The following is a 26,901-nucleotide window of genomic DNA, read 5'->3' on the forward strand; positions in this document are numbered from 1 at the left end:
TGTCTGCTACTCTACTTAGAAAGTTGCACGCACTCCTGTGACCCTGATTTGTTAGCATCGGCACTAGTTAATCGTTTCTGTGATTAATGTAAATGTGTTTAAGTAGCGTAGGAGAAAATTATATTTATACACATTTATACTTATATACATTTATTTATATTTTATGCATTTATGAGTGTACTCCGAGTGTTAAAATTATGACTCCAGTTAACTGGTTTGCACCAGGTAACCACTTATGTGGTTTTCAAGCTTCAACTACTATTATTACAAGTTAAAGTTATAGGATTTTTGACTTCACGGTCTCGAAATTTTTTAAATTATTTTTTAATTTTTAATTTCATTTATTAATTAAACATTTTCATGTCAAGATATATGTATATATATTTTATCTAGAAATAATGATGCACAATCTAATGATGTCTTCATATACTTTATGCAGCGATATCAAATATTTTCACATATTCAAAATAACAATTTCGTTTTGACACCACCACCTATCACATTTCTTTTGTTGATTGTTCGCACTACCTCATCTTTTTAATATCGTAAATTATTGCACTTTTTAGTTCTGCACTAAAAACAATGCATTTACATTGCACTCTCCAATGGAAACTTTTCCGGCAGTACTTTCAAACTGAAGCATGTGTACTTTACGCCCCTGATTATTTATTAATTACACCACCTCAAAAAATTTTTTGTGTTAAAATATTCTTTGTGTCCACTTAAAAAAATTTATTTTGTAAAAAAAACATATTATCCATGGATGCAACTAATGCAGAATGCTAGATTAGGTTAGGTTATATCGGCGATCCGTAGGGGTTTCACTAAGGCCTATTGACGCATTGTGTTACCGTATACCTATATATAGAAAAAACTCAGGATTCATAACCATCTAGAACTTTTGGCAAAACCTAAAATGCTATTTAGTGTCAGGTCCTGTAATTGATCAAGATCTTCAAGAAAAGGGGCTTCTAAGGTATTACGACGCCGCCGTACATAAAAAACATAATAGATACGAGGCACTCTCGTCGTCTTCTCCACAGCTGCGACAGATTTGATTAAAAGGGAGACCTAATCTTCTAGAATAGTTCCCTAGTTAACAGTGATCTGTAAGTAAACCTACCAGAAGTCTGATATCTCTACGAGGTATCTCAATGATAATTTTGGATTTCCTTTTATCGGAACGTGGTCTGGTCAGATCGTCCAGAATTATAATACGTCTGTTTTTTTTTGTGTTTTGCTCTATATATCTTTCAGAATAGTTACTTAGTTCTTTTGTTGCTGTGTAGTCGATTAAGATCTTGTGCAACTTTAGGAATGTACAAATGTATCTTAAGTTTTTGGTTTCATTGCTAGGCCTCACTGTGATAAAGTTCTTAGTTTGATAGTTTTAAGTTAAAAAACACAACGTAGGTTAGATAGCTTTAAAAAATCAAAATGATGTCAGAAAGTAAATATTGAAAAGTATTTTAAATTAAAGTAAAACAGTACAAGAAGTGCTACTAATGCATTATTTTCAGAATGAAGTTAACGTCAATAAATCTGAGCTTTTAGATGTTCATCGTTTTTCTCTAAAATTTCTAATTTAAAAATAAATATATTAACATACTTAATATAAATTAATATTAATATAAATAAATTAATATAAATAAATTTATCAAAGCCGGAGATAGATAGACGTATTCAGTTAGGGGCGATGAGATTATAACTGAAGGGGGCGAAATTTACGCAAACTTGCATGAGAGTCTAACTAAGAGTAACTCTACGATCGGGATTTTGAAAGCTTCGGTTGTAGAGTTCCGAAAGAGTAAGCTCTTCTTCAAGATAGTTGACAAGGAATTGGAAGGGCTTATGCCTCATGGTCTCAAACAGCATGGTTGGGAGGGTGTTGGTTGATGGGATCTTTAGTCACTTGCCTATTTATGCAAATTTTTTTCACTGTTTTTGACTTTAATAATTAATCAGTACCTAGCCATAAGGGCATAGAAGGAAACGAAAGGTACTTAGTACTGCAGTAAATGCACCTCAAAAGACCTAAATACGTTAATTCATTTCTTAACGCTACGGGTCTTCGTTCAGGACTATACCACCAAATCTGATTTTTGATTATGGGATTGAAATCAAAAAATAGGAGAAAGAGTGATGATCTAATCAAGGCTGATTCTGAACTTCAAATCTAACATTTTGACTATAAGAAAAAATGGTACAGACGTGCAGAAGTAGATGTATAATCTAAAAATATGCAGCTAATGCGATGGAATACCGAGAATGTTTTACCGCTGTCACCAAAAAATTGAACTCCGATGTATGAACGGTTTAAGAATATAAATTCATCACTGTAGGAACGTATACATTATAAACCAATTGCGTAGCCTCTGGGACTTCATGGTCGCTAAGAAAGATCTTTTAGATTAAACAAATCTGTAGTTCGAAAACGTACTAGAACTATAACTGAACAGTGCCCTGTTACACAAACCTATTGCTGACAAAGTTTAAGCGCTGTAGATCGCGCCACTAATGTGTACTTCTGTATGACACAGAACAAAAATTTGTATTATGAAAACATGTAGCAGCACTAGGCATACTTGAAAAGAAAATTTTTTTTAAGATCTTTGCTCCTGTAAGAATTAAGGATAGTTCGTCTATCCGAAATAAACACGATCTTTATCACGACATTGACGAAGTTTCTCAAATAACCATTCAATAGCTTTAATGGATTGTTTATATCGTAAGAACAGAAGACATTGCTTCAATAACAAAAAAATGTGTATTGGCAATGGGATGAAAAAGACATAAGGTGAAGATCGTGTAGAAGATATTCAACTTTTAAAGAAAAGAAGACTGCAGTGGAATTCTAGATTACGACGAGACTCAGAAAGGGATTATAAGAGGCAGTTAAGTAAGTGTTTAGCGCAAATCACATCTCGCAAGCAGAAACATCATTGCGCACATCTTTGAACTTACTTGGTATATTACATCATAAACAAAATTGAATCTTAAAAAAATAATATATTGCATGGCATATATCAACTATTTTATTAGCTGCATGAGAACTTAAAATGAGAATACAAGACAGAAATATTGTTGGAATAAATTTTTTTTATTTTATTTTAGTTAATAATTTCATGGCATTTATTTTTTGAATATGATTTCCGACATATGTCCGCCATGGCATTAATGGTTATTGTGGTTATTGCTGGTCGGAATAAACCAATAACTTAACATAGTCCTATAAAAAGCAATCAACATGTGTTAAATCACACGAACGAGGAGGACAGTTAACAGGGCCACATTTGGAAATAGAGTTTGTTAAGCGCGCTGTATGGCAAGTTGCATCTTGCGCCGTCTTGTTGAAACCAAATGCTACATGTCGTCGAGGTTTAACTGATTAATTTTTCGAAATTGTTGACAAAAATTCGGAAACAGTTAGCATGGCTTGATAGCGCTCTGTATTCACCGTAACGGCAGCTCCTTTCTCATTTCAAAAAAAGTAAGAACCGATGATGTCGCCAGCATGTAAACCGCACCAAACAATCAATTTTAATAGATTCATCATTAGGTAGTGTAACAGCTTGAGGACTATCTTCGCTCCACATACGGCGATTTCGCTTATTGACGTAGCAATCCAGGCCAATTATGTTAACCGTAAAATGGACGGAGTGCTCTATGAACTAAGCGAACAGATTTTTTCAAAGTAAATTTCCGTAATTTCGAAGCGTTGTTCTAGCGTTAAACAACTCATGATGAATTGCCAAACTTTACTGTACAGAAATGTCAACACAGTTTGACATTCTCAGCTATTAAACCACAGTTATTGATATTGATAGTTGTCATGCAACTAAAAAACCCCCGATAATATTTTTAGTAAATTATTTTAATTTAGTAACACTGACTATATTAAAGCCAAGTTTTCTTTACTTAAATGAAACAAAAACAATTGTTTTTATTGACGGAGCTTAAGTTAAATAATAATTCCAATCATTTACCGATTCAAATACTTTTTAGTGGAAGAACACAGCTCATTACCAGCGCAAATGCATCAACTTAACATAACATCTCATAACGCGAATCGCAATGATGACAACAGTGGACCTTTTCTAACTGTACCAGGAAAAACAGTTTTCTTGCCAAATGGTAAAAACATATTAACTTTCTTGCAATTTAAATTAAAATAAAGAAGAATCTTTTGTGTTTAAATAATTTTAAACAGTTTAAATTTATCACAAAAAAACCAATATGCAATATGAGTCGTTGCAAGGGAAAGTGGAATAAAGACGGGCACATATCTGTGTGGTAAGGTACTGTGGTTTGTTGCGGTTATGCTTGAGTATGGCAGCAGATCCGATTATCCGCACGATAAACTCCGTTTATGTACATAACAGAGAATACTAAAAAAACTTTGAGCGAAATAACAAATAAACGTCAGTTTTTACTTAACTTAGTAAACCGTACCACAACTGTCTGTAGAGCTTTCCCTATGTTATAGCTTCACTTTACTTTCAACAAAATAAAATGTTAAGCCTAACGTAATCCAATTCAAAATTATATATAAAAGGTGATGAGCTCTTGCGTTCTTTTAAAACTCTTATTACCTCATATGTACATTGTACATACATATATTGTGTAAAATGTACTTATTCCACTGAGCAACGGTTCATATACATATGTATTTCTTAACTGCATGAAAGCAAAATTGTAAAACTTTCCAATTAGTCTTGTAAGTTTTTTTTATTCCGCTTTAATTTGATTCTATAAACATGCGTTATGTTCCTGTTTTATTGACCAACGGGTCATATATTTATTTACTGCATGAACAATGCTTGGTTTATTTATTATTCTATTTTAAATTTATTCAACGGACAAAACTATAATTCTGACTTCTATTTATTCATTTATCAAGAAAAATAGTGAAATGTAATAGATCACATTATATATTGCAACACAATTAATACATTTAACTGTTATGAACTGGCCGGAATATATAACTAAACTTAAATTTTAATTAAGTTTGCAACAGAGTTCCGCTTAAAAACTTTTTCAAACAATTCAAAAAAGTTTTAAATTCAAAAACTTCAAAAAAAATTAATTGATACATTGTCTAAAAGCATATTGAAGATGCACGGTATAAAATGCAACCCTGCTATGTTGGCAAAAATAAGTCAAATTTATTCACCTAAATCGCTTGATAAAGTCAACAATAATTCCAACCAGCTGTTTCGAATTACATCCAAGAAATTACATACCAACAATTAAAGATTGGAAATTAAATCAGCATCAGATTATAAATATTATGATATCGGCATTAATATTAATTCAATTTCTAAGTCATTCCAACATATTCAGAAAAAAAATATCGAAAATTGTCTAACCTCATTGATTACGAAGTTGTCGACTCATCTCGGTTATGACAAGAATTTTTACTGATTTGTGACTGGCTTAATTAAACTAATCCTTGTTAAACCTTTGTTTGGATGTAATGTGATATATTCAACCCAAATACAAATATTCAAATATTGCATTAAACTTTTTTATAAGGGAATAGTATAGATAAACAGGTTGATTGGAGTAGCGGCCTTGTTTCCAAAAAGCCTACTTGAGTTAAATTAATGGTCCTTTATGGCGCCAGAGTAATAGCATAGATTAAAATCAGTATACAGCCAATGCCGACAAAAGTAACAACTCCCCCATTAAGTAAAGGAAAATCAACCTGACATTTTTATTAATTTGGTCAGGTCCCTAATATTACAGGATGATAGCTCGGTCAGATCGGTGAGAAAAAGGGTTTCGAAGATGTTTGATCAAGGCACTAACACATGAGTTTGAGTACGGTCTCCTCCTCTTTTTCAGAACCACAGCCTCGATAAAAGTCATTGAAGGATAGACCTACTCTTACAACATGCCTTCCTATTTTGCAGTGGCCCGTCAGCGCAGGTACCGTGGTGCTGAGCAGGTTCCGTCTTAGTTGAAGTATCTGACTAGTGCGTTTCTTATCTAAATCAGACCAAGTCAACCTAGATATCTGACAATGGAGTACATCAGCACAGTATTGCTTGGCTATACTCGAGTATTTTTGTTTCTTTGCCACTTTAACTGTACCAAGTGGAACGCCAATATCTGAGAAATGAATGTCAGGGAGAATTGCCCCTGCCTTGACAAGTTCATCCGCCCTACAATTGTCCAAGATATCCCTATGATCAGAAACCCAAATAAGTTAAGCCTTAACAAGCCTAGCTAGGTCATTGAGAGAAGCACGGCAGTTTTAAGTTATAATTGATGTGCCTGAACTGCAAGATAGTGAACAGTGAACTCTATCATTAAGCAAGTAAAAAACGCAATATACAGGCAAACAGATTCACAAAATAACAGATGACAAACAGATAAATCATTATATACATAGATTTGACTCAACTGATTATAAATAAAAGTAATTTATTTAGTTTTCGACATCTCCATGCGTTAATATAACTATATAGACTACAGCATAAAAGTAATGAACACCTTTAAAGTAAATTTCACATGTTAATGTAGTGAAATTTATTTTACTGGGTTGAGAAATACAAACGTACAAGTTCCAAAAAGTAAGATTTTATAGGTTTTTACGGCTATTGCACTCTCCAACTGTATGAGTACTTACGACTTATATACAGTTGTTCTGACGACGTTATTATGGGAGAAATACACCCAAAAATAGTTGCACATAAATCAAACTAATACTTCTTGGTTGTAAAACTCCAAACCCAGCATGTATACTGGATGAGTTATATGTTTGCTTTATATATGTAAATCACAATATTTTAATACCATATTTCAGTTGATATATTCCAATTCAGAAAAAACTACATATCCAAGAATCAAATACTTGGATTGTTCAAATTTTGCAAACGTACTTGTTTTTTAGTTATAGTATATGTATATATAATTAACACTTGTAGATAATGTTTATATGGTATATTGCAAGCTTAATTTGTTTGATGTTTATTAGAAAATTATTAATGCTAGTTTTGCATGTTTTTATTAAACTTGCTAGTGTTTAATGCTTGGACAATACTATGTATAAAAGACTTGTTTATATAACTCATTTTTCACCTCCATTTTCCGAAAAATAATATCCATTTTTGCATAAAAATATCAATTAAAATGACTAAAATTTTGTGCTCAATTTTCTAACATTGAAAAATGTCATTCTACACAACTGCCGCAAAATTGTAACTAACGTATATAACTAACAGAAGATATGATCAAAAGTCCCAGCAATCAATCAATGCAACGGAATTCTAGCAGTCATGAGTTAGGCGATCATCGTGGCAATACACACTTCATGCGTAAAATACCGCCTGGAGCAGAAGCAAGCAATATTTTGGTTGGTGAAGTAGATTTTCTTGAAAAACCTTTATCTGGATTTATACGTTTAAAGGAAGTATGTAGATGATTTTATGTAAAACATTTTTGAATTAATTCAAATGTTTGTATTTTTCAGGCTACAATAATAGGTGATCTCACGGAAGTACCAGTGCCAACAAGGTAAAAAGCTTATATTCTGTTTATTTTGAATTAAACATATAACCTACCAATAAAATTTATATATTTTTAAGGACAAATTTTTTTAGAAGATAACAGAGAATATTATAAAAATAAATGTATTGTATAAAATAGTACAGATATCTGTTGAAAACAGCTTTCCGCACATAAAATTTCAAGTATTTTATTCAGAGCAGTTATAAGAAATTCACCATGTGGGCAATTAAACATGCTGCATTATCTTATGAAGAAGAACCATAATTTTAACCCACATATGTATGTATATTTGTTATTGCATACACGAAATTTTTAATATTAATAAATACCTAACATGCATAATGGCAATGAAAGTGGTTTGCATCCTAGTAAATTGCCCATTTTCCCCTAAGCATAGGAGGGATCTAATATGGCGTTTACATTGGCCGAAAATGGCTCATTTTGAATGAGCCATTTAAAAGTCTTTAGATTTGTTGTAATTCGTTTGTTCTCATTTCAAACAGCTGATTTTTCAACTTGCCTGTTGATTTAAAAAAATGTTGCGTGAAGATTAAATAGGCATTTAAACCTTACAATATAAACTTAAAACATATTTTTAACTTCGATTAATTACATTTTGGGAATTAAAAGTTCTAGAATGAGGTGCATCGTTTTCAAGAAAATGCAACCACCAAACATTTGTTTACCTTTTTTTATAAATATGTCAAAAACAGCATTCTTAAACTGTCAAAATGCCATGAAGAACTTTTATTTAGGGTATGTTCAATGTATTCCTTTGCATTTACAACATATTTGGAACGCATGCGAACGTCGTTGGGATGCATTCATACAGAATGTGATGGAATGGCTCATTCGCGCTTGAAATTTTATATGCAAGAATGAGCCATTCGCGTCCCCTTTTGCGATTTTTGACTAAAATGAGCTATTTTCGGCCAGTGTAAATGACGTATAACTTTGATTTGCATAAATGAATGTATATTGGTCATAATTCTGTAGGTGATACACAATATTATCCTATGCATTCGTTTTCAACATTCATTACTTGTTACAGATTACATTAACATTAACATTATTAATTCTTGTAATTTATTATTAAAAGCGCAGAATTGCAATATGATTAATAATATGACCACATCATAGGCAAATAAACATCCACATTTTTACGTCGTGTACGAATTCGAGTAAATTGATGATAAATTAAGGAAAATAGTAAATTATGTCGGTGTGGCAGCGAATGTTGGTATTTACCAGAATATCGAGTAGGGTAAATTAGGTGTTACCATTGTGAAAATTTTTTAATATATTTAATAAATAAATTTGAAAACTTCTAATCAGAAATAATAAATATGTGCCATAAATTAATAAATAAACGTGTTGTTCTTTACTTTCCTATTTATTTAATTTAATTGGAAAAATGCAATAACAAAATGTGTTAAAAAAACCAACACAAAACATATTTGACAATCGCTAAACTCTAAAGTGTTTATAACAAGAATATCTTTGGTTTATCTTCTTTGGTTTATAATCACACATAATCTTTGCTCTGCTCTAGACTCTGAAGAACCAGCAATAACCCAGCAAAATTTTAAGTGGTAAGATTTAAAAAAATTCCCTTAATGTTAAAATAATTAAAGTTTGATATTTTCATCATTTCTATCCCATAATACAATTTATTATTGTTTTCATTATATAAATGAAATGTAAACTGTAAAGAAACACTTTAAAATGTTTTTATTGAATTCTATTTAAAAAACTGCTGGGTGCTTGTGGTTTTTATACAAACTATATATGGTTAGAATATGTTGAGCCTATGTTTGTGTGTACAACACGCTGTCCTAATGTTTACTTGTTCACATCGTAAAATCCGAAGAAAATATAAATAATATGATACTTTGAATGTTGTTCTTACCTAGAAAGCGTAGATGCAGTTATTCATTACCAACATGCTGTTTCTTCATGCCTGATTGTCTGCTGTAATGTGTATACTCATCTCCACATAAAGAAAACATATATTAATTTGCTTAGAGATAAGAAAATTTTTGCTTATATTTTGCACGCTGTTGTATAAAAATAAAAAGTTTTCTCAAATTTTTCCATTTGATTAAATTTTGAATAATTAATTAATACTAACAATGCACATACAATTTTTGTTCTGCTTATATATTCAAGTTGCATACAACCAATTAATAAATTTTTTCCGTCTCGAAAACGTTACTGCATTATTTCCGATATAGTATGAATCCTTATGTTTTATTATTTTTCTGAAATCAAACAAAATCTTTTTTGAAAAATTTTATATACATATATAACATTAATAATTTCTGGAAATATTTTATATTATTTTATTGCTATAGAATTCAAAACTATTTTCATATAGCTTAAATTATTTTAAATCAAAACCAAAGAAACTTAACTGAAATAGAAAATATAATTAACATTAATTTAATAAATAAAAAATTATATTAATACGAGATATAGCAAAGTCATTTTCAATACTTTTGTCATAGAGTTTCACAAAATACTAAATGCAAACGCATAGTTCTATGTTACCTTAACAATGCTACAAATGGTTGTTAATTCTTTATCAATGTCATGAAATTAAATAGCAATAACTAAGGCAACTGTGCATTATTGCAGCCAATTCAGCGTATATAGACAAAACTGAACTTACTTGATCACCATTTTATTGATTACTAATTGATTAATGAGTACTGTTGTGTATTTGCGTTTAACAAAACTAAAGCCATTATTTCGGGCGTCCTTATGTGGTGATAGTGGGGCTATAGCCTTATATGTTTGGTAGAAAAAAATTTCTCATTTTAAATAATGAAAGTCGATCTGAAACGATTGTTAGCATCACTAACCTTTACCAGCTCCCAATCTCTTAATAATAGGTGATTGTTATATATCGGGATAGATTCCAACATTCCTGGGATTGAAGCGGTCATCAGAAAACAGTTAGTGGTGTAGAAATTAAGTGGACACCTGCTTCAGAAGGACCACTTAACTTTACTAACTTTGAACATGACCAAGCGTAGATCGAAGCATGGCAACTAGCTTAACATGGTCCAGACGCCAACTAATATCACGAAAAGAACGTGCAAAATTTTACCTACGAACATTTATAAAGATTTTAATAACAGCGATTTTCACCTTTCTTAATTATCAAAGGTTAAAGTTTTGTTGTTATTTTTAATTCGATTGTTTTCTACTGCTACTGCTACTTTTATAGGAATCCTATAAGTAGATCTCTTTATTCTGTATCTCTTAGACTGCGGGATTCTAAAATATAACTGGTGTTTTAAAGTACAAAATTTTACATATCTGGTCGTATTGTATTTGGGCGTATTGTGAAGAGAGTCAGTACTACAGTCTGACGCCTAAGTACCAACCCAAGGAAAAGCTACTTATATGCTCCATTTATAAGACAATACCATGATGCCGCCGTTGATGACTGTGGCAAGTTTGTGAAGTCAGAAACTGTTTTAGAGGATACTGGTCAGTTTTATTTTTTGTCTTCTTTTGATTATTCATTAGAGATTTATGGTAATTCCAAATCAGTGACGCTTAATAAAGTTCAGATGTATTGTCACTATAGGATCATATGGTTATACATTGCCAAGGAGAAAATGCGAAACTCGAAATCTGCATTCATGGGGTCAGCTATTAAGCGCCAGGTCTGATGTATGTCAGGAGGTTGTTTAACTGATTACTACAGCCGCCCGTTACAGTCTAATCGAGACTTCAGCTAATAAGACATTAGTGTTTTAAAAGGGCTTTAGTCAAAAGGCTTAAGGAATCCAAATACGATAAACCAAAAGTAAGGGGTCTATAAACGCAACCGATTTCTCATTAAATTCCCTATTATCGATCACTACTTAATTAATTCAGGTTTTTGTTCATTTAGTCGGTTACTTTATGAATGGCATATTTCCAACGTATTGAAATAAATCAGTCTCGCAACGTTATGCTGTTCCACTTAAAGCACCCTAAAGCTAATTAAACCGAAAACTCCATTTTGGCCTAAAAGCTGTCAAACGCCATTTTTGTGTCATAAAACGTGGCAGTGGTCATATAAATCGACCAATCTTTGAACAGTCTTCAGTAAAGAAATGCTTCCCATATAAAAATTTGAATTGTGTAGTGTTTATTCCCTTATTGTGTTTATTTATTATATGTAATATCATAAATACATTCTTATATTAATATACTTGTGCATACTTACGGACCTATTCTGTGCACTTGACAGATTTGTCAATTTCTTTAATAAAATTTTTGATTTTTATAAAGCAGAAAGCTTTTTGGTATTCTGGACACATCTTGAGAAATTTCAAAGCTCAAGTACCTAATACTTCTCACCACTTTATGGTGTAAAGTGTTTTGTATACAAAACTGTTCGTTTTTTTTTTTTTTTTAAGCTATACGAGCTAAGGGATTTGGAACCTTCAAAAGATACTGGTAGCTCGTACTACCAGCATGCACGATTCGCAACCAAGACTTACTCTTTTGCTTGGTATTTGCGCCTACGTACTAAACCTCATCCTAACACCGTGCCTCTTCTAACCATAAATCCCTCCGGAACCACATTTAAGCATTATTTCGGAGGGTGGTGATTCAGCGATTGCTTTCATCTCTTACTGCATTTTTAGATCTCTCTGTTCTTCTATAATTTCTTTCGCAAATACACACACTAGGTTCCAGATTTCTGTTGATCTCAACATCAGTTGGATTATGTTATCAGGTGTGACCTGTTCTCTGATTGCTCTTGCCAAGGAGCTGCGATGGTTCTCATATCTCGGACAATCAAAGAACACATGTTCCACCGTTTCTTTTGTATTTGCACATGCTGGGCACGTGTCGTCTTCGTCATGTTTGAACTTAAAAAGGTATGCTCTGAAGCAGGCGTGTCCAGTTAACATCTGGGTAAGATAGTAGTTCACCTGTCCATGCTTTCTGTTGGTCCAATCACTTATCGTTGGAATGAGCTTATGTGTCCATCTTCCTTTCGTGGATATATCCCAACTCCGTTGCCACTTATTCAATGCTTCTTCATTGAGCTGATTGTAATTTGTAAGCCCAGTTCTTTTTGCCGCATGTTTTTCCTTTTCAACTTCTGCTTCCTGCTGTAGTGGCATCATTCCGGCAATAACCATGGCCGCGTCAGTAGATACTGTACGGAATGCAGAAACAACTCTGAGCGCGCATCTTCTGTGGGCTGCGTCTACTCCTAATAGGTACCTCTTTTTATTTATTGCATCTGCCCATATGGGAGCTGCATATATAGCAATAGACTTAACTACATTTGTCAATAACTGCTTCTTCTGTTGCCTAGGTCCACCTATATTGGGCATTATTCGCGATAGCGCACATGTTGTTTTAGCACATTTCGTAGCAACATATCGTAGGTGCTCTTTGAAGGTGAGTCTATTGTCAAATATTACTTCAAGATACTTGATTGCTTGTTTTGATGTGACTCGCTCATTGCCAACAGTTATTGTAATGAACTCAATCTTTTTCCTGTTGCTTACAAGAAGGACATCAGTTTTATGATCAGCAAGTTTGAGGCCTACACTTGCGATCCAGCTCCTTACCTTAGCTACCGCATCATTGCATGTTGTTTCTATATTTTCTATATATTTCCCAATAATTTCTGCGCCTTTTGGGAGCTCAAGTCTCAACACTTCATCATACATAATATTCCATAGTATTGGACCCAGTACCGACCCCCGAGGGATTACGATTATTTCTACTAGGTACTTTGGGACATTTTTCCCATGGAGTGCTGCTAGTGGAGTATCCCAACCGCCGAGTTAAATGCATTTTTAACGTCTAATATAATAATGGCACAGTATTCTTTGTCTCCTTCGAGCCAACGGTCTCCTTTAATGGCATCCTTTGCTATGGCTATGACTGCTTCCACGGCGTCTATTGTAGAGTATGCTTTCCGAAAGCCAAATTGTCTATCTGAAAGACTGCTGCCATTCAAGGCTTCCTCTAGTCTTCGGCTGATTATCTTTTCTAAAAGTTTACCGGCCGTGTCAATCATACATAGAGGGCGCTAGCCCGATGCATCTTGCGTGTTATTTCCTTTCGGTATAAGCACCAACCTTTGTGTTTTCCATATCTGAGGAAATATTCTCTCTTTTATACATGCGTCAAACACTTTCCTGAATGAATCAGCATTGACTTCTGTGGCTGTCTTTAGTGCCAGGTTTGGTATTCCATCTACTCCGGGTGCTTTGTTTAATTTTAACCCTTTGCATACTGCTTCCAGTTCTTGTCTGCTTACCTCAGGTATTTCATTCTGTGGCTCACTATCTTGCACTGTATACGTTATTTCAGCTCTCTGCGGAAAGAAACTTTTAACTATTCCTTGTAGCTTAACTGCGTCTATTGTAACTGGTGGGCGGTAGCTATATAGTTTTTTCATAACCACCTTGTAGCCCAGTCCTCAGGGATTATTCTCGACCTTATCACACATCACCTTGTAGCATCTTGTCTTACTATCGCCTTTTTTAATTTATTTATCGATATTTTATAGGCTTCCTGGAGCGCTATGAAGCTTTTACGACCCCTTGCTCTTTGACATAGGCGCCGCGCATGTTCGCATTTCCTTCTCAGCTCGGAAATTTGGTTGGTCCACCAGTATACATGCTGTCTGCCATTCCGCCGGCCTCTCTTTGCCATAGATGCGTTACATGCATTTGTTATGCAGCGCATGAGTTTTATTGCTTTGTCATTCGCACTGCCGGTTAGATGGATGTCGTCCATTAAGAGCTTAAAGACTTCTTTGTCCAAAGTTAACTCTTTCCATAGGGGATTTGGGGTAGCTGCCGCAGGAATGGCTCTTGTTGAGCGTTCATGTATTTCGAAAACAATAGCTTGGTGGTAACTATGCGTGTAGATATCTGACACTTGCCAATCCGTTAAGTTAGCTACTGGATCACTGATAAAAATCAGGTCAATCTTAGAGCTCCTACCGTTCCTTGAGAACGTGTTCTTTTGACCACAGTTCAGTAACACTACATCCAGGGTGGCCAATGCCTCAAGTAGGCACTCACCTCTGGGATTTGTCAATGTTGAACCCCACTCAACGGCCCAAGCATTGAAATCGCCGGCAATCACTATCGGCTTTATACTTTTAGCGTCGTTAACAATATCGTCCAGTCTCTGTTTGTATTCTTCGATTGATAGGCTGGGGAGTAGATAACAGCTAAAAAAACGTTATTCCGTTCACTGTACTTTTTACGTATGCTTCCCCTCTATCGTAAATCTGTTCTAGTGGAAATTTACCACACGTCCATACCGATGCCTTGTTGCATTTGCTAGTAGTCCAACTATGTTTGTCTAGAGTACTATAATGTTCGCTCATTATAGCAAGATCTATTTTTAATTCGCGCACAGTCTGCCTTAGAAGATCCTGTGCAGCTTCACAGTGGTTTAAATTCAGCTGTAGGACTTTCATCTTTTTTTACTTAGTATCCTCCTTCGGGCAGACAGGTAGTGGGGGCATTTCGGTCCTCCCGTAGTATGGTTTGCGTCAATATTTTGGTAATTTCTACAGAGAGGGCCCTCTTGACACGCTTTAGCGAGGTGGTCCTGCCTACCATATTTGTAGCAGTGTTTAGACCAGTCTTTGGTGCTTTGGCAGTTCCTTGCAACATGTCCAAAATCGAAGCATTTGTAACATCTTCTGGAGGTAACTTTTTTGAGAAATCGGCACACGGTCCATCCAACTCGTAGGACTCGTAGCTGTCCTGGTACCTCCAGGGGTGCTTCTTATTGTTTTTATTGCCGATGGTTGTAATGCTCCTATTTGTTCTTTCAATGCTGTAATTATTTCCTCCTTTGTAGTTATCTCGTTTAGGTATCTGAGTTCCAATATGATTTCTTCTGTCAGTGTTTTGACCTCAATTTCTTCGGGCAGTATACTCTTGATGTTAGCTTGATGTACCATTGTTGCTTCCGTTGATCTTTAAATTCAAGTAGAAGTTCACCTTTCTGTGTTTTCCTAATGGAGTGAACATCATCACCAACTGTTTTAAGTTCTGGGACTTCTTTTACTTTCCGGAGTATATCCGCAAAAGACATTTTCTCGGACGGTTTAATAATCACTACGTCCGGTCGAGACGGCTTTACACGCTTTTTTGTTTTTAGGACCCAGGCATTGTGCTCTTGGTTACCTTCAGCTTGTGCCTGAGACACTTCGGTGTTGCCATTCATTCCGAGCTGCGAATACAGGTAGATTGCCAATGCTTTCCTTGGTTCCTTAGATGGTGCATTATTTGATCGAATTGTCTTCGTCTTCTTAGGTGGAGTCTTTCTACTCCTTTCGATATCATCTCTCAGTCTCTTGGATGAACCTGCTGTTTGCTGCATCTGGATAGCTTGAGTACATCTGAATTTTCTCTCGCTACTTGTTTATAGAGTGACGTTATTGTAGCTACGAGATCACGCATAGCTTGGTGGTTTTATCTCCGAGTTTGCTAAATTTTTCTTTTCTCTCTTGTGGAGCAGTGTCAGTATTAAGCTCTGGTGGAGACGAGCGGGATCTCTCGTTGCTCTGTATCTCATGTGATAGCATAGGTGAGCGGGTCAGTCTTGGTGCCCTCATGAAGGGGTTTTGCCTAGGACTATCAATCACTATCAGTGACTCCTTTGCACTTTCGGTGCCGGTTGGAGTAGTAGTGCCAGTGTGTGTGGGTATTTTGGTTGACATATTCTTTGCAATTTGGTCCCAACTTAAAGCCGTTATCTTACTTTCGTAACGTAGTTACCCTTATTGTAGTTCCATGATTATCTTTGCAATGCAGGGAGGTCATGCGAGGGTTGGCACATAGCCTTATGAGTGCATGTGTTCAGAGCCAAACCGGGAGCTAAGCAGAAGATATTCTTAACTGCCTCTACACTCCAACTTAACAGGACGAATCCATGATCGTTCTTTAAGACTTGCCAGGTTTTAACGGGACGGAGACAGATAAAGCATTAGCCTGAAAGCCGTCTGGACCAGATTTCACTCTAGCCCATATTGGTAACAGAATATTTCATCCACCAGCCCATGTTATCATATCCAATCGTTTGCTCCAGTATACCATAATCAGAATCTTACTGGTATCGATCCTGATGCCTTTTCTTATAGGCTTCCTCCATTATCATGTCATCATGTCCAATCGTTAGCTGTTGTCCAGTATGCCATAATCAGAATCTTACTGGTATCGATCCTGATGCCTTTTCTTATAGGCTTCCTCCATTATCATCTCTCGTATGTGAATTGTGATGCGACAGCCGTCCCTAACATGGTATACAGACGTTGCGCATTTCCAACTCCTTCGTTGGCGCATCAATTGCTCACACATTGGAGGCAGACATTGTGCGCTTACGCGTCCCTCGATGCCATCCCGGGATGGTGGACACTTAGTTAGAGCCGGCGTCTACTCGGCTCAGCTTAGGGGCCTCTTAGGGTTTCTGTGACCTTTTAAGCCACACCCTCCGACGCCTAGCTGGATTTTAGTCGCCTCTTACGACAGGGATGCTTTACCGCGGGAATATTCTAACCCCTATCCCGCAGGGGGCATATAAAATTGTTCGTAACTGTTTGTAATTGTTCGTAACTGTTCGTAAAAAAGAGCATATATTTTAAATTGTCGAAAGCATTTTTCATGCATTCCAATCACAAAAAAAAAAATGCTTGTAACATAAGGAGCGTTTATTTTAGTTAAGAATATTTGTCATGCATGCAAATAATAAAAAATGCTTAAAAAAAGCATATTTTTATTGTTGTCAACAGCATTTGAGGTATTGACAACTAACAAGGAAAAGAGCTTTTTATTTTTGTCACAGAATACCAAAACCTTTACAGCAGTAAATTTTGACAAGTGTCAATGTTTGACAAGTTTACCATATAAAGTGCACAGAATAGGTCCGTTAATATATTTATATAAACTTATTAATTGTAAGTTTAATATGAAATTCCACTTGAAAAATCAGAATCTTCATAATAATATTGAATTATTGTTAGCAAAATTATTTGTAGGTGTATCAAATATCTAAGCTGCAATTAAATTAATATCCTTATCTTTGTTTTAATATTATTAAAATCTATTTCTTTTTTACTTATATACTCGCATAGATTTATTTTTGTATTACTTGGACCACCTGGCAGTCAAAGCAATTTACATGAAATTGGACGTGCAATGGCTACACTGATGTCAGACGAAATATTCCATGAGGTTGCCTATCGAGCCCGTAAACGTGATCATTTACTTGCTGGTATAGATGAATTTTTGGATGCCGTCACAGTATTACCGCCAGGGGAATGGGATCCTACCATACGTATTGAACCACCTGCTGCAATTCCTTCTCAAGAAGTTCGAAAACGCCCACAAGAGATAGCCAAGGACGAAATTGATGAAGAAGAGGAAGAACAACGTTTGCGTGAAGAATCAGGGCTTTCTCGAACCGGACGTTTATTTGGAGGTCTCATCGATGATGTAAAACGTAAGGCCCCTTGGTACTGGAGTGATTTTAAAGATTCAATGTCAATTCAATGCGTGGCTTCATGGATATTTTTATATTTTGCTTGTTTATCACCGATTATAACATTTGGAGGCTTATTAAGTGAGGCAACAGGAAAAAATATGGCTGCCATGGAATCTTTAATTTCTGGCTTCATATGTGGTATAGGCTACGGTTTCTTCTCTGGACAGCCATTAACAATATTAGGTTCAACCGGGCCAGTTTTGGTATTTGAAACGATTGTATATGAGTTTTGTGGGAAGCAAGGCTGGGATTACATGACATTCCGATTTTGGATCGGAACATGGATAACGGTAATATTATTAATATTGACCGCAATTGATGCAAGTGCATTAGTTTGTTACATAACGCGTTTTACTGAAGAAAATTTTGCAACTTTGATAGCATTTATATTTATTTACAAGGTAAGTACATCATAAATAATTAATTTTGAAATAAAGGATTTTTATAAAAATCTTGTGCTTGTTTTTAGGCTGTTGAAAATGTTCTGTTAATTGGCAGTAAATATCCAGTAAACCATGACGCTTATGATTGCATTTGCTCACCACCCTTAAATAGTAATTCATCTATATTAGATTATGTGAAGTATAGTAGGGGACAATGTGCTGTAAGTTTGGAGTTTAACGATTATTATTATCTGAAACTGAAAGAGATATTTATAGGCGAATAATGGTACGTTAATAGGAACAGATTGTGATCAACCTGAAAGTGCAAATATTTTCCTGATGTCAGTGATATTATTTTTGGGCACATTTACCATATCTGTTCTTTTGAAAGATTTTAAAAATGCTTTATTTTTCCCATCAACTGTTCGTCAATTTATAAGTGATTTTGCTGTCATCATTGCTATATTTGCAATGTCATTCTTGGACTTTAAAATGAATGTAAATACGCCAAAATTAGAGGTTCCACACGAACTTAAACCAACATTAGCATCTCGAGGCTGGCTAATACCACCATTTACTAAAAACAATCCTCTCTGGTCACCAATTGTAGCAGTGTTTCCAGCAATGCTGGGAACAATTCTTATATTTATGGATCAGCAGATTACAGCAGTTATTATAAATCGTAAAGAATATAAACTAAACAAAGGCTGTGGGTATCATTTGGATTTATTTATTTTATCGATATTAATACAAATTTGTAGTATTATAGGATTGCCATGGTAATATTTACATTTAAAGCAAAACATTTTTTTTTTGCAACTACTCATTCTTTATTATTAACTTAGGTTTGTAGCTGCAACGGTATTAAGTATTAATCACGTAAATTCCCTCAAAAAAGAATCTGAATGTTCAGCACCAGGAGAAAAGCCACAGTTTTTAGGTGTACGTGAGCAACGTGTCACACACATTATGATATTCTTAACTATTGGTCTATCAGTTTTATTAACACCATTATTATGCCACATTCCAATGCCTGTTCTTTTCGGAGTATTTCTTTACATGGGTGTTGCTTCTTTAAAGGGCTTACAATTTTTCGATCGCTTACTGATAATGTTTATGCCTGCTAAATATCAGCCAGATTACATGTTCCTGAGACAAGTAAGTATAAGTTATTAATATATATAAAATAATTGGTACTGCAACATTAGAAATATGATTTTATATTCGTTTAAAGGATTTTTTTTTTATATTTGTTTATAATCACATTTGCCTTACAGTAAATGGCAATAAGTAATTGGGAGAATTTTAGTATATGATGAAATTATTGTTGTCAAAATGTAAAACACATTTTTGAATTGCCCGCGCTGCGTCTTGCTTGTTGAGTCACGTCTATACTTGGGTACTGGTGTAAACCGAAGGCAGGTGTGATAATTGCAAATAAGTAAAAAGTAGAGATTGAGATATAGCTCATTGCTGCTTAGCTTTCGGACAACTAAACTGTGTTGTTGTTGATATTAGTACATGCATCCTAATCTCTCTGCTTTAAGATAATGTGATAACTTTACGACCGATGAAAGAAAAGCACGCATCGCAAAATACTTGATATCTGAAGTTTAACTGAAAGACAGATAACTAACAGTGAACGAGCTGATAAATAGGTATAACGTCAGCATTCTCGAGTAGGGGTGAAAGCGAGATGACCATATTATGTCACAGATTAGTTTAAATAGGTCAAAATTTGACCTATTTAAACCAGTCTGGAATTTGTGTTTTTTCATTTCTCAAATGAAATAACAAATGTGTTAAATTTTCAAATTTGCGGAAAGTTTAATACTTACGCAGATAACCCTCCGCTCCCCAACTTACGAACCAGCTAGTAGCAAACGGTACACCAATTAACAATTTAATTTCGACATTTGATGGTAGCAATACCTGCACAATATTACTCTTCGTATTATGTTATAAAACGCTTAGTCTGCAAAAATTAGCTCAGGTATTTTACTCAGCGGTAGATTAATGTTACATTAAATGGTTTCGTTTCCATGTACTTTGTACGTACAGTGATGATATTTCACTAGTATCAAAAAATGAAGCAGAATACACAGAGAAGATCGACAAAAGCAGGCTGACTTCAGGCGCAGAAAAATCGAATAGTAGTTGCTCTAATCTACTATTCACTTAAAGTGGCGGTGAAGAGTCTACGCGATTTTCTACTTATGATCAAATTTTGTGTATAGCTGTATTTGTGATGTGCAAGACTAAGCTGGATCGTTATTATATAACATGTAAACAGTTTGAACCAGTGATATTACACAAACTAGCATAACTGCTGTGCATCAAATACTCGCGTACCAGTAGGTATATAGAATGGTTCTTATTTGATTCTTATATGGTTGGTTCTGGTTCTTATATCGTTGCAACCGTGCCTAGAAAGTCAAAATCCTTGACGGACTAGGAAGTATAATCGCCAGTCACCAGTTCGGCTTCGACAATATGCACATTTCTACCAGTAGCCAATGAATACCTCGTTTCTCTTTAATTAACCACTTTTTGATAGCAGCAAATGTAATTGTAATAGTACGCTCGCTACGCCCAATGACATCGATGTCCTTGCAAGGAACTTGACACATTTATAAAATACTATGCCGTTACGTTCAGCATCTACCCTGCGCATTTCCATAACAAAATTGATGAGATTGCATCAATTTTGTAGGGATAGCGAGCTCAGACATTACGGCTTAGACATGATTCCTTAAAGGCTGTCGAAAGCTACTTTCTAATGGACAAAAAGATGGTGGATGTCGATATTATGTTAATGACTTTTCTCTAGAATTTGTCATAGTGTGAATATTTGGACAATGGTAGTGCAACTACATATATAAGCTATTACATACTCCCTATCAGCAAATTGCCCGCCGATGTTAAACAAACTTGCAGGAAGACCATCTGCGCCTGCCACCATATTATTCTTTAGTCGCTACATAAAATAGAGGAAGAGTTTTTTACAACGCTAAAAATTAAAAAAACACAGGCAAAACATCGAAACATTAAACTAAATGTCGATTCTATTGAAAATATTTCGTTTAATTTCAAATGAGTTTAAAGTCAACTGTTGTTAAATACACGCCACAAGATGCTATGAAGATTATTAGTCAGCCTGAAAATACTTCAAGACAGTTAGAACGGCCAGCTGCACGTTTATGTGTCGATGCAGATTACCTAACTGGATATAAATATTCGATTCATGATGGTGAATTTATAGATCAGGTGGCGTAATACAGCTGTTCAAGGCTATATTAAGCGATAATAACTACTTTTCAGTACTTACAAGGATAGTGTGAGTGTCTGCTCTGCTGTCATCATATTTCTGGTCTGTCTGCTGCAGTCATAGTGCAGATCTTTGTGTTGTCGTTATGACACTAAACTGGAGTTAGTAAAATCGTTACGCTTCTGACCTATACCAATACACTTTAAGCTGTTAAGACAATGGCAGTTGTTTTTAATTATGTCATATGAAACTGTTTTTATCGTTAAACTCAGCTCTGCCATGTAATGGGTTTACATGCTATGCAATCTATTACGAAATTTGATGTCGATTGCATAGAGTTGGAGAATGCAACAAAACATATAGTTTTATACTTTTGAGTTTTGCTATAATTTATCATCGGCAAAATATTCGAATTAGAAAATGTCAAGAATTAGAAACGTGGCAGGTATTTGACCGTACCTTTTTTGATGTATACTAATGGATGCCATAAATGTAAGCAACACTTTACAGGGAAATATAGACCTTATGGTGGAATACTTCCAAAAATGGAAGAATAAAATTAATAATGACAAAACCAAGGCTATATTTATAACTCGAAAAAGAAGACAGCATCCTCCAAGAGTGAGTGTTTGCGACACGGAGATACAGTGGGAGGATAACATAAAATATCTGGGGGTCACTTTTGACAAACGGTTCAATTGGCTTAAACATTTGAAATACAAACGGAATAGCTGCTCTAAGATTCTGCATTTATTAAAGCCGCTATTTAATAATTATCACTTCAACTTTAAAAACAGAAAGTTACTTTATACGCAAGTAATTAGACGTGCACTGTACGGATGTGTTACATATAGCAAAGCCTCAAATACTACCTTAAAGCAATTACAGATAGCTCAAAACCTGGCTTTAAGAAAACTGTTTAAGATTCCATGGAATATTAGATCAACAGACATAAATAGAAATCTTAGGATTGACTCAGTGAAAAAATATATCAGAGACAGAGCTCTAAAATTATTCACTAAAGTTGATACGCTAATTAACCCCGCCCTAACAATCCTCAAGTCCACTTCTGGACTCTCAGGAAGATATGCTGATTTAAGGTTCGTCATTAACTAAAAGACAAATAAATTATGTTTTTTTTTTTTAGCCTAGTTAAAGCCTAGTGTGGGGTAGAGATAAGCCCCCAGCCATTATAGAGTAAAAGTGTGTAATAGCACTAACTCAAGAAGAAGAAGAATCAAGAGTGAAAACTGTTTTTTTTATTGCACTTTTTTTTTATTTCGCAGCGAATAAACCCTGGGTTTTTTTTTAAATTTTCAAATTAATGATTTAATAAACTTACTACACTTTTCACAAATATCAAAAATTTATACCGACAAATTTTATTAAACTTTTTTTAGCCTTGGAATTTGTGCCCTTGAACTTCTTTTTCTAAACTGCATTTCTTGATACCCAAAGGAATTAGTCCTGTGTCTTAATACTTCATTGCATTTCCGTTGGCGGAATAGTTTCTTCAATATGTCTGCCTTCACATTGACAGACAACGACCAAATTTAAAATGCGTCGATTCCATACTTAAGTTTATTTTAATCTATTTACGATTATTTATTTTTTTTAATGAACTGATATATTTAATTATAGTCATTACGACGTTTTTTAATATTGTACAAAGATATGCAGGTAGACATATTACATTATATTAAAATAATATTCGAGTGTATTTACAACATTGCTATGTGGTTTTATACCTAGAATATTAAAATGTGCCAAGAAATAGCACATTTGTGCTGTATACTAACACATTTTTTCATACTTTTATAAATTTAGACGCTTTTTATAAACTTTGTTTTCCTTTTGACAATAATTTTATAAAAATATTCAGATAATTAGTATTTTCTTTCTACATTAGAAGAATATGGATAAAATGTAAATAAATGAAACGCTACTGAACGGTTAATCGGTCAATCGGTATGTGAAGTAGTGTAATATACAAAATTTAAATTTTCTACATATCTTGAAGAATAGTTTTTTAATATGAAACAAACTGATATATTTAGTTATAGTCATAACGACGTTTTTTAATATTGTATAAAGATATGCAGGTAGACATATTACATTATATTAAAATAATATTCGAGTGTATTTACAACATTGCTATGTGGTTTTATACCTAGAATATTAAAATGTGCCAAGAAATAGCACATTTGTGCTGTATACTAACACATTTTTTCATACTTTTATAAATTTAGACGCTTTTTATAAACTTTGTTTTCCTTTTGACAATAATTTTATAAAAATATTCAGATAATTAATATTTTCTTTCTACATTAGAAGAATATGGATAAAATGTAAATAAATGAATCGCTACTGATCGGTTAATCGGTCAATCGGTATGTGAAGTAGTGTAATATACAAAATTTGAATTTTCTACACATCTTGAAGAATAGTTTTTTAATATGAAACAAACTGATATATTTAGTTATAGTCATAACGACGTTTTGTAATATTGTACAAAGATATGCAGGTAGACATATTACATTATATTAAAATAATATTCGAGTGTATTTACAACATTGCTATGTGGTTTTATACCTAGAATATTAAAATGTGCCAAGAAATAGCACATTTGTGCTGTATACTAACACATTTTTTCATACTTTTATAAATTTAGACGCTTTTTATAAACTTTGTTTTCCTTTTGACAATAATTTTATAAAAATATTCAGATAATTAATATTTTCTTTCTACATTAGAAGAATATGGATAAAATGTAAATAAATGAATCGCTACTGATCGGTTAATCGGTCAATCGGTATGTGAAGTAGTGTAATATACAAAATTTGAATTTTCTACACATCTTGAAGAATAGTTTTTTAATATGAAACAAACTGATATATTTAGTTATAGTCATAACGACGTTTTTTAATATTGTATAAAGATATGCAGGTAGACATATTACATTATATTAAAATAATATTCGAGTGTATTTACAACATTGCTATGTGGTTTTATACCTAGAATATTAAAATGTGCCAAGAAATAGCACATTTGTGCTGTATACTAACACATTTTTTCATACTTTTATAAATTTAGACGCTTTTTATAAACTTTGTTTTCCTTTTGACAATAATTTTATAAAAATATTCAGATAATTAATATTTTCTTTCTACATTAGAAGAATATGGATAAAATGTAAATAAATGAATCGCTACTGATCGGTTAATCGGTCAATCGGTATGTGAAGTAGTGTAATATACAAAATTTGAATTTTCTACACATCTTGAAGAATAGTTTTTTAATATGAAACAAACTGATATATTTAGTTATAGTCATAACGACGTTTTTTAATATTGTATAAAGATATGCAGGTAGACATATTACATTATATTAAAATAATATTCGAGTGTATTTACAACATTGCTATGTGGTTTTATACCTAGAATATTAAAATGTGCCAAGAAATAGCACATTTGTGCTGTATACTAACACATTTTTTCATACATTTATAAATTTAAACGCTTTTTATAAACTTTGTTTTCCTTTTGACAATAATTTTATAAAAATATTCAGATAATTAATATTTTCTTTCTACATTAGAAGAATATGGATAAAATGTAAATAAATGAATCGCTACTGATCGGTTAATCGGTCAATCGGTATGTGAAGTAGTGTAATATACAAAATTTGAATTTTCTACACATCTTGAAGAATAGTTTTTTAATATGAAACAAACTGATATATTTAGTTATAGTCATAACGACGTTTTGTAATATTGTACAAAGATATGCAGGTAGACATATTACATTATATTAAAATAATATTCGAGTGTATTTACAACATTGCTATGTGGTTTTATACCTAGAATATTAAAATGTGCCAAGAAATAGCACATTTGTGCTGTATACTAACACATTTTTTCATACTTTTATAAATTTAGACGCTTTTTATAAACTTTGTTTTCCTTTTGACAATAATTTTATAAAAATATTCAGATAATTAGTATTTTCTTTCTACATTAGAAGAATATGGATAAAATGTAAATAAATGAAACGCTACTGAACGGTTAATCGGTCAATCGGTATGTGAAGTAGTGTAATATACAAAATTTGAATTTTTCTACACATCTTGAAGAATAGTTTTTTAATATAAAACATTGCCTTCATATGTGAAACAATTAATAATATCTTAGCTATTGATTCAGAGCAAATAAAATTTAGATAAAAATGTAATCTATTATGTTGACAAGTTTTATTTTTTTTTTACTTTCCACTTGAGTCATATCCATATATTCATGGCTTTTTCTGCCAACGAAAACCGTTATTAACAAAATCCATAGATTTCAAATTGGAACTGTATGTTACCGCAGTTGGTCATTAAATAAGACATGATCATTTTTCTAAGTAATTAACTGATCATTTATTTCAAACCACTTTTATTAGAGTGAATTCAACTGCTTGAAAAAGCTCTTAATGCTTTATAGTTTCTGGATTTTATGAATTGACTTATTATTCGTTAGCTGTCACAATCTTATCATCCAATTTTTTATGTCTGAAATAAATCCACAAAACATTAAATTGGCTTGTAGACTCCACATATATCGGGATCACCAATATATGTAATAACCTCAAACACATTTTGTTTAGTACATCGTAGAAGTCTCATGAAGTTCACTACTTGCTGAAATATTATTTATTATTATAATTATACAATATATTATATATTATATTATATATTATATTAATATATGAGATATATATTAATGATATATTATTTATTTACAGTACAGCAAACTCACTAATTTTTAAACTTATAGTTATTTTCTTATAAGAAAATTAAACTTTCTTGAATTGTTTAAAAAAAATCAAAAGTAGTTCCACTAAAACTTGTCAACTATAAATCAGTTTTATGTGATATTTTGAAAGTTATCATTTGAAGGTGACCACTTTCGAATATCTTATGAGTTTGCCAATAGCGACGACATTAACATCTATAGGTTGGTCCTTGTATTTATTCATAATATACAATACTTTCAACAATTGAATGGCATATTCTATATGAACTTTGTGTAAGCCCAGATAGTTGATGTCCAAAAATGAATGTTATTGACTAGCTTTATTATATACCATATATAGTTGAATTGCATTTTTGATCAAAAAGCTGCAAGCATAAAGGTGAAGGAAATGGAGTAGCTAATTA

General features: G+C 33.3%; 1 protein-coding gene across 3 annotated transcripts in view; it reads left to right on the plus strand.

Moving 5' to 3' along the window:
• Window positions 1-26,901, plus strand: part of LOC119688075 (sodium-driven chloride bicarbonate exchanger) — an 85,346-nt gene that overhangs the window by 18,111 nt on the left and 40,334 nt on the right. For 2 of the 3 annotated variants that reach the window (XM_038102711.1, XM_038102712.1), the window contains exons 5-10: window positions 7,230-7,417; window positions 7,478-7,521; window positions 17,645-18,455; window positions 18,524-18,658; window positions 18,714-19,216; window positions 19,283-19,595. In XM_038102711.1, the coding sequence (XP_037958639.1) occupies window positions 7,230-7,417; window positions 7,478-7,521; window positions 17,645-18,455; window positions 18,524-18,658; window positions 18,714-19,216; window positions 19,283-19,595 (1,994 nt within the window). Of the gene's footprint in view, window positions 1-4,005; window positions 4,135-7,229; window positions 7,418-7,477; window positions 7,522-17,644; window positions 18,456-18,523; window positions 18,659-18,713; window positions 19,217-19,282; window positions 19,596-26,901 lie in introns of all 3 variants that reach the window. The other variant, XM_038102710.1, reaches the window with a different exon arrangement.

Source organism: Teleopsis dalmanni, chromosome X, assembly GCF_002237135.1.
Source record: "Teleopsis dalmanni isolate 2A chromosome X, ASM223713v2, whole genome shotgun sequence".
Lineage (NCBI taxonomy): Eukaryota > Metazoa > Arthropoda > Insecta > Diptera > Diopsidae > Teleopsis > Teleopsis dalmanni.